Here is a 12,458-nt window from a genome sequence, read left to right as displayed (position 1 = left end):
CGGGGAGAAGGCTGAAAGTATCCCTCATGATCACTGAAAACTGATCTCCCTGCTTTGGTCCAATATTGCTCAGTCTGATTAGTGCAGGGCAGGAGAGGAAGTTACCAGGACCTGCATGAATGCAGCAGATCCTAACTAGCTAAATTACCTTTCCGGTTATGTAATCACTCACGTGCCTGGAGGGAAAAATATGGTTATGTACGGTATATGCGTTTTTTTTGATCATGCAGTTGAGCTGGGTGTGGTGTAGCGGAGCTGTGTTTGTTGACGTAGCAGAGCTGCGTGCGCGCATGTAGAAGTTGTAAAGTTGTGTCCAGCAGAGCAGTGTTCGTGCACTACGGAAAGCGTACATAATGTGCATGCTGTAAAGCAAGGGTGAGTGAACTCCGGCCCAACAGCCATTTACGGCCCTCGATGACCTTTTAGCCAACCCCCAGGCAGATTCCCAGGGACTGGAGAACTTGGGACGGCAGCAGTATTTTGATAGTACGACCACGCAGTTTTCACTGCACTGAGGTGCATTCAGTGAAAGATTACATCATGACACCAGTGCCAGCATCGGGGCATACTTTGTGGGGTGATGATTCGCATGCATATTATGCGACCCCCGAAGGACAGTATAAATATCCAAATGGCCCTTCTTAGAAAAAAAAGATTCCCCACTCCTGATCTAAAGCTGTGTGTGCAATACACATGTAGAAAATCTCTAACCATAGGTCTATTATCTCCCTATTGTACCCTGATGGTGAAACCGCCATTTCTTTACACCAACAGGGAAGTTTTATCTAGTAGGAAATGAGTTTCCCATTTCTGCTGTCTAAACCTGGGGTGCGTCTTATAGTAAGGCACGCCATTAAGTCAAAAACATATATATAGTTATATCTATTAGATATATCATGTTGCACACTTACACATACACACTGCAGAGTTGTGTGAGATTACATCTGACACATCTGCAGGTTCCTCTCAGCTTCCAGCTCACAGGCAGACAGGGTTGTAATATTGCAATACAGCAGAGCTGTGAGAGCGGCAGCAAATGTATTATTTACAAGGAATCAAAGTTCAGTTCTACTGCTCTGTGTTACTTTGTCTCACACTGGGAACTGACCCTTCATATAAAATAAGCTCTGCAGGCAGAATCTCATGCAGATCCGTGTCCGGCCAATAGTCCTGAACAGCTCATTTACATACAAGAAAAACATGGATTTCTCTGGAATAAATATATATATACACACACACACACACACACACACACACATATGGGGGGAGACAACCAGTCCGTCAGGAAAAAAGCAGTATAATAATAAACCTGAGGCTTCAAAAAATTGCTAATTTGATAAGCTAATTTTATTAAGGTCATCAGTCACACAATGCCCAACGTTTCGGTCACACCGGCCTTTATCAAGGGTATTTTATCTTAACAGAACATAATAATGATATCAAATATTAGTATAACACTGAAAAACTTAAATAAAACATGGAATTGTTGACTGATATTAATGCCAAAATTACAAAAGAAAATATGACAAAAGTAAATGCTTATACTGACATCAAATAAATAAAGTTGAAGTATAATATCCAAAACAGAATGTCCACCATTGGCAACAATTGTTCTAGACAAAAAGTTGTCTCACAAAAAGACTACAACCTAAGATAAGGCAGCTTTCTGGTATCACAGAAAATAGTGTATAAATTGATGTGTGACAAATACCTGTGTGACAGTGTGCTGAAAATTCAGTGCTCTATAATAAGGGCAAAAAGGAAAATTAATATATAAGATGGCGTGTCACCAAAAGAAATGCAGGTATATTATGCTTAAAGGAAAAAGAGATATATATAGTTAAGTATAACCTTGACGTAAACAAACCTGTAGCAGGAACAAGCAGAAAAACAAATCTGCGCCGCTGTGTTAGTGGAGTGAATGTTTCCTGAAGGTGCGTCTATTTAAGCCCCTTAAATGAGGAAAATGCAATGCAGCTGTGTGCAGTCAATCGTGCTGAAACCGCGCATGCGCAGACCGTCAGGAAGGACGGAAGTGTGACCGCTGTGTGTCATAAGCCTTGGTGAAGACGCGCGTATTCACCTTTGGGCTTATTTGATATTCACTTCATTAGGTGATTGGACGACAACAATGGCTTGTTTCTTTACCTTTTGATTTTTCTTTCTTTGGCTGGTTTCACATTTGCGTTTTTTTTCGCAGTAATTTAGCGCTAAATAGCGCATGCGTTTTTTTTCCCCTATACTTTGCATGGGATGCGCTTATGTGCGCATACACATGCGTTTGTACGCGTTTTACCGCGCATGCGTTTTTTTGCGGTATGCGCTTGGGCGCACAAAATGCAACCTGTTGCATTTTTTGTGCGTCCGATTTGCCTCAAAAAAAACTCATGCGCGCGCAATGCGTTTTTTTACAGCAAGACACCCAATATAAGTCTATGGGTGCGCATATGTTCGCATTGGCATGCTTATGTATGCGTTTTTTTGCACATGCGTTTTTTTTTTGTTAACCATGGAATTTAGGGGTTTGGGTTAGAGTTAGGGTTAGTTAAGGGGGTTTAGGGTTAGGGTTGGGGTCAGGGTTAGGGTTAAGTATGGTTTGGTTAAGGGTTAGGGTCAGGGTTAGGGTTAAGTATGGTTTGGTTAAGGGTTAGGGTCAGGGTTAAGTATGGTTTGGTTAAGGGTTAGGGTTAAGTATGGTTTGGTTAAGGGTTAGGGTCAGGGTTAGGGTCAGGGTTAGGGTTAAGTATGGTTTGGTTAAGGGTTAGGGTCAGGGTTAAGTATGGTTTGGTTAAGGGTTAGGGTCAGGGTTAGGGTTAAGTATGGTTTGGTTAAGGGTTAGGGTCAGGGTTAGGGTCAGGGTTAGGGTCAGGGTTAGTAAAGTCATGGTTTGGGTTAGTGTGAGGGGCCACCTAATGTTGGAAAAAAACACAAACGCGGTAAAAACGCACTAAAAACGCATACAAACGCATAAAAACGCTGCGTTTTTTTCATGCATGCTCATAAAAATGCTTGAAAAAAACGCAGCAGTTGTATGCGTTTTTTCAATGCGTTTTTTTGCGGGAAAAACGCGCTGCAAAAAAACGCAAGTGTGAAACAGGCCTTTGCCTTTCTTTCCCGCTTTTTTCTTAACATAATATATTCTACGTTTGTTCCTGTTCTGTTTATCGCAGGCACATAGCTATCATACATATTTCTTATGTTTCTGTAATACTTTTAATATGGAGGCGTCTGTCCCTATGTTCACATTATATATATATATATATATCTATCTATATATAGTCACCGCGCACATTAGTTGTTACTTGTTCCATCCCTTCTTGTACTGTTTTTAGCCATATTGCTGGTTGCTGTATGCCCCAATTCTGTCCTTTTGACGGTCGGCGCGCACGCGCGTCTTCACCAAGGCTTTTGACACACAGCGGTCACACTTCCGTCCTTCCTGACGGTCTGCGCATGCGCGGTTTCAGCGCGATCGACTGCACACAGCTGCATTGCATTTTCCTCATTTTAGGGGCATAAATAGACGCACCTTCAGGAAACATTCACTCCACTAACACAGCGGCGCAGTCTTGTTTTTCCGCTTGTTCCTGCTACAGGTTTGTTTACCTCAAGGTTATACTTATCTCTATATCTCTCTCTTTTTCCTTTAAGCATAATATACCTGCATTTCTTTTGGTGACACGCCATCTTATATATTTCTTTTCCTTTTTGCCCTTATTATAGAGCACTGAATTTTCAGCACACTGTCACACAGGTATTTGTCACGCATCAATTTATACACTTATTTTCTGTGATACCAGAAAGCTGCCTTAAGTTGTAGTTTTTTTGTGAGACAACTTTTTGTCTAGAACAATTGTTGCCAATGATGGACATTCTGTTTTGGATATTATACTTCAACTTTGTTATTATTTATTTGATGTCAATATAAGCATTTAGTTTTGTCATATTTTCTTTTGTAATTTTGTCATTAATATCAGTCAACAATTCCATGTTTTATTTAAGTTTTTCAGTGTTATACTAATATTTGATGTCATTATTATGGTCTGTTTAGATAAAATACCCTTGACAAAGGCCGGTGTGGCCGAAACGTTGGGCATTGTGTGACCGATGACCTTAATAAAATCAGCTTATCAAATTAGCAATTTTTTGAAGCCTCAGGTTTCTCTCTCTGGAATAAGACATCAGATCGCAGACATCAACGTATCACTTTACTCAGCTTCCTATGACCTTTGTGCCCATATAGATGGCTTAGAATAGTTGATCCTACTGACAGATTCCCTTTAAGAAGGAAAAAAAAAAAAAGCTAAAAAATTGGGACTCAATTTAGTTCAGTGAATATTTTTTAAAATATTCCCTTTAAGAAATACCAAATGTGTCCTTGTGTAAATAGTTATTTCTGGCTACTACTGATGGGCGAGTAGCATCATTGCTCGGGTGATCTCCCAGTATTTTGGAGTGCTCAGAGATTTAGTTTTCGTCGTCTTAGCTGAATGATTTGCGACTTGTAGACAGGCTGAATACATATGGGAATACCCTAACAGGCATTCCACACATGTGTTCAGCCTGTCTACAAGTCGCTAATCATACAGCTGAGGCTGACAGAAACCAAATCTCTGAGCAAGCCAAAATACTCGGAAAAACCCGAGCAACGAGTATACTCGCTCATCACTACTGGCTACCAATAAATGAAGCACAAAACTCTGCAAGTGTGCCAACTCTGGTCTTGCTGTCCTGCATTTCCTGGAATATCACCAAATCCATCTCATTAGCGAATAAATTGTAATAGTTAGGGTACAGTTATTGGCATTTTCCCAGGATATTTTCACACTGCTAAAGTGATAGGAAGACAGATAACACTACTTTATCAAGAAGTCCCTGACGAGCAGTATGAAATCTCTCCATAAGTTATTAGTGCAGTCTTAAGGATCCCAGCAGTTCCGCTTTAGTTCGCATTTACGGTTATTCTTCCCAAAGGAAAACATTTTGTATTATAAACTTTCTACATCCAGTTAACAACTTACAGAAGTCCTCACCTGTTGTAACTGCAAATGTTCTGTTCATATCTAAGGATGAGGAGCGAGAATGGGACGCGGGTGGTCTTGGTGGAGGAGGTGGTGGTGCTGTGCTGTCTGGAGAAGTGCCAGAATGGGACCTACAATAAATACAATGACACGTCAAACAAGAAAACACTTAAGAGTTAAGACAAACACAGTAACTCACCATTAAAGTCACCTCTTCAATTTCTACATTTCTTGCTTCTATTTGTATGTTCTCATAACAGAAATGCTCCTCAATGTCCTAATGAACCAAGAAGCCCCAAATGGAAACCAATGCTAAACAGATGCAAGGCACAGAGCGGGAGGTGGGCTGCTGAATTTGCACGCTGCAACCTACTCTGCATCATTGAAGTCATCTAGTTAAACTACAAAGTAGGTGGAACAGATTTCACAGAGCCAAGTTGCCATAGAAACAAGTGTCTTTTAGGGCGTTGGTTAAATATCACATAGGACACAGGTAGAGAAATTATTTCAACATCTGATTGTTAGGCAACTCCTGTTTACTGGCCAAGAACATTGTGGCTTTTTTTTCTTGTTTTTTTTATGTGTATTTTATTAATATACTTTCAACATGAAACCAAGGTAGTTGTTAGATTGAAGTCAAAATAAAAACCTGACCAGCAGGTCCAAGCTAACAACCCTGTCGTGAAGGTAGAGTGTGGGTAAAGGTACTGTCACACTTAGCGATGTACCAGCGATCCCGACCAGCGATATGACGCGGTCAGGATCGCTGGTACATCGCTAAGTGGTCGCTAGTGAGCTGCCACATAGGCAGATCTCACCAGCGACATCGCTGGGGACGGGGGTCGCTACTTACCTGTCACACTAGGCGATCTTGCGTCCTCCCGCCCGCCTCCACGCTCGTCTCTCCACAGAAAGTGCCGCAGGAAGCTGATGACGAGAAACAGTCCTGGACGTTCTCGCGCGATCAGCGATAACCAGCGGGGGAGCGGTCGGAGGTAAGTATCAGACACAGCGATGTCGCTAGCAATATCGCTATAACGTCACAAGTTATAGCAATATTGCTTGCGATATCGCTTAGTGTGACAGTACCTTTAGGAGAATACAAGAGATATGGTGAGGCTAGAAAGAAAAAAAACATTGAGTCCATATAGGGCACGGCTTGAGGATTTCTTTCATGCCAACCTCAGTTGTGGGGCATCTCAGATAAACATACATATACAATAAATACACTGTACACAAATACACGTGTCTTTACTATGAGGCTGGACGATTACAACCCTATTATTAAAGGGTTCCAGTTTGTTTTTCCATTCATACTTAAAAGGGAATGTTTTTGCTACAACAAATATGAGCAGTATAGTGTAGGGGTAGAGGATGGAACTTGAACTTTCATTTACTGATCCCTTGTCTAATATTCTGCACTACTTCTGTACTGAAGGGCATTAGACCTGTTAGCTTTATACTGAAAGGATGCCTAAAAGGCCACAGTACCTGGTAGACCTGGTGGCCCTTTGGGTGCCATGACAACCATCAGCTCCCTGTGACTGTGTTGCAGGGTGCCAATGGGTTGAGACAAGCTTCTAAATGAAATGTGTTATAGCTATATGTATATATCTTTCAGGAGTTCAGCTTAGCTGATAGCCGAGCTCCTGCTGTAAAACAGAATATAAATATGCACACACACAGTAGGAGCTCAGCTATTGGTTAAGCCGGACTCCTGTGGTATTCCAGGTGGGCACAGTTTTTGTACCCGCATCACCACCAAGATGCACTGGTACATCAATATTTGACAAACTACCTACAAGATAAGACATACTAGTAAATCTAATAATGGGAAGGGATTAAATTAGCCAAATCAACTGTCAGGAGAGGAAAGACATTCCCACTCTAAAATACAAACTAACATGTATGAGTCTTAATATGACGAAAACAAGATCAGCCTTCAAGCAAACCCCAGTTATAAACTTCAAAATCCAGAAGAAATCACAGAATTACACAGGAAAAGGAGTACAAATATAGAAGAAAAAGAACTAGTACTCACCGCTGCCTTGTAGCCACACTTCCAATCTCTTCAGGATCAGAGTTATAACTGTCTGAACTGCTATAACCATCTGCTGCAAAATCATAACAAAGAGTACTTATATTACTTCCCACCATGCAGTGCTGGAAATGAATCAAAATTATACAAAGTCACATATGTGCCAAGTGTGAACACACTAACAAGTAAGGCTGCGTTCACATGTCACGTTTTTTCACGTTTTCGCGGCAGTTTTAAACGCGCGATTTTGCCGCGAAAAATAAGCATCCCATGCAATCCTATGGGATTCCGCAATGCTGTGCTAATGCTGCGTTTTTTTCCGCGTCGGAATCGCTTCGTGGTAAAAAACGCAGCATGCTCATTAATTTAACAGAATTGCGGCGATTCCGCCCACATAGGAATGCATTGTTCTGCTTAGTTTCCGCATGTGGCTGTGCACACCATGCAAAAAGTAAGCTGAACATTTGCGGATGGTACCCACGGGCCGGAGGAGAGGAGACTGTCCAACAGGCTGTGGCTACCATATCCCTGTAAAAAACAGAATTAAAATAAAAAATATTGTTATTCTCACCTTCCAGCGTCCCGCGCAGCCTTCCCGCCTCTCTCCACGCTCCCGGCATCTTCCGGTCCTAGTAATCCTTTGAGAGAATGACCGCGATGACGTCGCGGTCTCGCGGGAGCACGACGTCTGGGACGTCTCGAGGTCATTCGCACAAAGGATTACTGGGACCGGAAGATGCCAAGAGCGTGGAGAGAGGCGGGAAGGCTGCGCGGGACCCCGGAAGGTGAGAAAAATTTTTTTTTATTATTTTTTACATCCTATCTTTTTCGACTGATGCTGCATAGGCAGCATCAGTAGTAAAAAGTTGGTCACACTTGTCAAACACTGTTTGACGAGTGTGACCATTCTTGTCAAATCAGTTCTCCAAGTAATGCTCCAGATCGCTTGGAAAACGCTAGCATTCTGCAAGCTAATTACGCTTGCAAATCGCTAGTTTTTCCGGGGGAACATAGCGGGAATTTAAATTGCGATTTTCCCGCGGAATGGAATTCTGGAATTCTCGCGGTAACTTCTGCGGGAATTCCGCTACGTGTGAACTTAAACACCTTTTGTGGTAACCTATATTCCTGAATCAAAGAAGGTTCCACACCATGGCACATAAAGTTATCTTTATTTATAACAATACATTCCAAAAGTTAAAAAGAAGGTGCTAGACCATAAAGAGAGACAACACAATCATGGACGCATCATTAAACAGTACATTTTGCTATGCTAATATATTCCCATGTGTTGAGTTTCAGCATAATTAACATGATTAGGGATCAGCACGATTTTGCTTAACACTAATGAGCTGGCTATCCACAGACATATCCCGCTATATGGGGGTGTCATACCCTCCTAAATTCCTTCAGTCATATCCATGCTAAACGTCCCTCGTGGGGGGCATGAGGGACGTTCCAGGAAGCATCTTGAGTACATGGCATGCTATTATACTCACGTTTATTGCATGGTATTGGGTTATGTGGGGTTTAGCATGGATATCTGACTGAAGGATATAGAGCAGGGGGAGCCGAGTAGACTAAAATAAATTCCAGTCCAGGAATATTGGACAGTGTGAGTCAATCTTTGTGATTTAGGCTCTGCAAGCTTCTATTTTTTTTTTTTAATTTGTTATACTATACAACATTAACACAAATGTACAACATAGGTCAAAGTAACAAACGTGTAGCTATGCAACCATTGCAGTATAAATAAAGAGCTCCGGTCTTAACCCTCTCCCACCCAGGGCCCACCCCCAACCTTTGACTGGTTCAACTGTGGCTCGCTGACTGAATGGCTTCCCAAGCCTGCCAATCCCTGGTGAACTTCTGTAAGGCGTTATTTTTGTGGGCTAGCATTTTTTCAATAAACATGGTATTAACCACTTGAGATACGGCCTCTTTCTTAGGAATAACATCTGTTTTCCACTATTTAGCTAATAGGAGTCTTGTCGTTAACACAATATGAGCAGTTACAACTCCAGAGCACGGGGCGAATGCATGTATGTTTAAAAGGAGGAGCGCCACCTTGGGAGTCGGCTGGACGGTCTGTCCCACTACAAGTGAAATAAGTCTGAAGGCGTGATCCCCACAAAGAAGTTATAAGTGGACAATCCCAAAATTTATGATATAAGGACCCCACCTGTTTACAGTTTCGCCAACATAGGTGTGAGGTGTTGGGAAACATGGAATGGAGATTCACAGGAGTAAAATACCAGCGGAGTATCCGCTTCAAGTTTGATTCATAGTGGGCCGCACATCTAAACATTCGCCCTGCCAATTTAATTGCTCTTAACCAGTCCTTGTCAGGTATGGCTTTACTGAGGTCTTTTCCCCCAAGATATGAAGGGTATAGATTTTACGAATCTGCTCTTCTGTCCCAAGTAATCATAAAGGGGTCTCAAGCCCATATCTATGGATGAGAAAGAGGAGATGGTCCTAATATCACTATTAACCCTATATGAGAAGTTTAGATATTTCTTTAAAATGTATTGTACCCGGAGATATGAGAAATGGTCTTTAAAAGGTCAAGCCACCTACTTAGGGCGTTGTGATTCCACCAGTTCTTCAACCGGCTGAGTTGAGTTGCTGCGACCGCCTCTTTTCACATACAAGATCTTTTATGAGGGCTGTTAAGGCCTCTAAAATTAAGTGAGCATATTGTAATAACCATATTGTAAACGTACAGATGCTAGTATGACTAATGGGATGCCCATTACACCTGTCAGAATTCCCTGCAAAGCGGGAAAATGCCAGTGCCAGACCCGAATAAACCACAGGTATGCAAAAAGAAAGAAAAAAAACAAAAAACGATAATGATTATTTCTTCAGCTCCTATTTCTTTTTGGGAGGGCTTTCTGCCATGTACCCTCTGCCCTTACAGGCGGCTCTCTTTGTTTCTGAAGTTGTTCCTGCACTTGTATATCCCAGGTACAAAGCAAATCTCTAACTCTGTCATATGAAGAGACAGTATGCCACGATCCTTTGTTGTTAATGAGCAATTTCTTGGGGTACCCCCCACCTGTACGCCACCTGAGGTTCTCTGAGGGCTGCAGTGATGGGATTCATTAGCCTGAGGAAGCGCAGAGTCTCTGCCGAGAGATCAGCATAAATTTTGATTTGGTGGAAAGGTGAAGGTAGAGATCCTTTCTTTCTGGAATAAGACAGAAGTGCCTCTTTAATATGATAGTTAATACGGAATAAATTCTTGGACTTTAAGTGCGCTGCCAGACAAATTCCATAACCACACAGGTTAAGAAAAGTTAACCCTTTAATCCCTACGCGTTTCGAAGCATAACGCTTCTTCAGGGGTCCCCTGAAGAAGCGTTATGCTTCGAAACGCGTAGGGATTAAAGGGTTAACTTTTCTTAACCTGTGTGGTTATGGAATTTGTCTGGCAGCGCACTTAAAGTCCAAGAATTTATTCCGTATTAACTGTGGTGCGGTTCCGCTGTGAACCGTTGGACGTGCAGCAAGCTGACATACTATACAGGCTTAACTTTCTCTTTGAGAAGGTGAGTATAATACCTTTAGTAATTGTACATTTTACCCGGATAAGACCCTATTGCGCTCTTGTTTCAACCTTTTAGTGCATACAATTTCTTTAATATGATAGCAATTAATGCGTGCCACAATATCCCTCGGAACAGTGTCTGGCAAGTGGCTTGGGCGAGATACTCTGTGCGCTCGATCAATAATTAGCTCGTATGGTGAACAGGAGGGGACCACCGCTTGGATTAAATTTTGCACATAACCCCTCAGCTCAGAGGGTGTGGTGGTTTCTGGTACCCCCCCTTAATTTCAGGTTGTTCCTGCGGTTACGATCCTCAAAGTCCACAAGTTTATTATATATGGCTTCTATGTCTTCTGCCATGTCATTGTGAGAGTCAATAAGGTTGTTATGGGAAGATGCAAATTCTCCCATTTTGTCCTCCACATGGGACACTCTCTCCTCCACCTCCTGAATGTGAGATGTAACAGGTTTTAACATTAAAGAAAAGTCCTTTAGCATTGCGGTGCTAAAAGCCATCAGCATATTTTTAAAGTTCCTGAAGCAAGGAGATCTGTTGTACAGTCATGGCCAAAAGTTTTGAGAATGACACAAATATTAATTTTTACAAGGTCTACTGCTTCATTTTTTCTAATGGCAATTTGCATATACTCCAGAATGTTATAAAGAGTGATCAGCTTAACAGCAATTACTTGCAAAGTCAATATTTGCCTAGAAAATGAACTTTATCCCCCAAAACACATTTCAACATCATTGCAGCCCTGCCTTAAAAGGACCAACTAACATTGTTTCAGTGATTGCTCCATTAACACAGGTGTGGGTGTTGATGAGGACAGGGCTGGAGATCAATCTGTCATGATTAAGTAAGAATGACACCACTGGACACTTTAAAAGGAGGCTAGTGCTTGGCATCATTGTTTCTCTTCTTCTCATGGTTATCTCTAAAGAAACACGTGTAGTCATCATTGCGCTGCACAAAAATGGCCTAACAGGGAAGAGTATCGCAGCTAGAAAGATTGCACCTCAGTCAACAATCTATCGCATCATCAAGAACTTCAAGGAGAGAGGTTCCCTTGTTGCCAAAAAAGGCTCCAAGGAGCCCAAGAAAGACCAGCAAGCGCCAGGACCGTCTCTTAAAAGTGTTTCAGCTGCGGGATTGGGCTACCATAAGGTGCAGAGCTTGCTCAGGAATGGCAGCAGGCAGGTGTGAGTGCATCTGCACGCACTGTGAGGCGGAGACTCTTGGAGCAAGGCCTGGTCTCAAGGAGGGCAGCAAAGAAGCCACTTCTCTCCAGGAAAAACATCATGGACAGACTGATATTCTGCAAGAGGTACAGGGAGTGGACTGCTGAGGATTGGGGTAAAGTCATTTTCTCTGATGAATCCCTTTTTCGATTGTTTGGGACATCTGGAAAATGGCTTATTCGGAGAAGACCAGGTGAGCACTACCACCAGTCTTGTCTCATGCCAACTGTCAAGCATCCTGAAACCATTCATGTGTGGGGTTGCTTCTCAGCCAAGGGAATGAGCTCTCTCTCAGTCTTGCCTAAAAACACAGCCATGAATAAAGAATGGTACCAGAATGTCCTCCAAGAGCAACTTCTCCCAACCGTCCAAGAGCAGTTTGGCGATCAACAATGCCTTTTTCAACATGATGGAGCACCTTGCATAAAGCAAAGGTGATAACTAAATGGCTCAGGGAACAAAACAGAGATTTTGGGACCATGGCCTGGAAACTCCCCAGATCTTAATCCCATTGAGAACTTGTGGTCAATCATCAAGAGACGGGTGGACAAACAAAAACCTTCAAATTCAGACAAAATAAAAGCATTGATTTTGCAAGAATGGA

General features: G+C 42.2%; 1 protein-coding gene across 8 annotated transcripts in view; it reads right to left on the bottom strand.

The window, feature by feature from the left end:
* The window catches only part of REPS1 (RALBP1 associated Eps domain containing 1), a 176,321-nt gene that overhangs the window by 20,838 nt on the left and 143,025 nt on the right, over window positions 1-12,458 (bottom strand). For all 8 annotated transcript variants that reach the window (XM_073575708.1, XM_073575711.1, XM_073575713.1 and 5 more), the window contains 2 exons: window positions 7,063-7,135; window positions 5,034-5,152 (listed from right to left, as the gene is read on the bottom strand). In XM_073575708.1, the coding sequence (XP_073431809.1) occupies window positions 5,034-5,152; window positions 7,063-7,135 (192 nt within the window). The remainder of the gene's footprint in view (window positions 1-5,033; window positions 5,153-7,062; window positions 7,136-12,458) is intronic.

This window comes from Dendrobates tinctorius, unplaced genomic scaffold, assembly GCF_039654945.1.
Source record: "Dendrobates tinctorius isolate UK_male_01 unplaced genomic scaffold, ASM3965494v1 ptg000046l, whole genome shotgun sequence".
In the NCBI taxonomy this organism is placed as follows: Eukaryota; Metazoa; Chordata; class Amphibia; order Anura; family Dendrobatidae; genus Dendrobates; species Dendrobates tinctorius.
The sequence above is the reverse complement of the archived record's forward strand: the minus strand, read 5'-3'. Positions and strand labels throughout refer to the sequence as shown.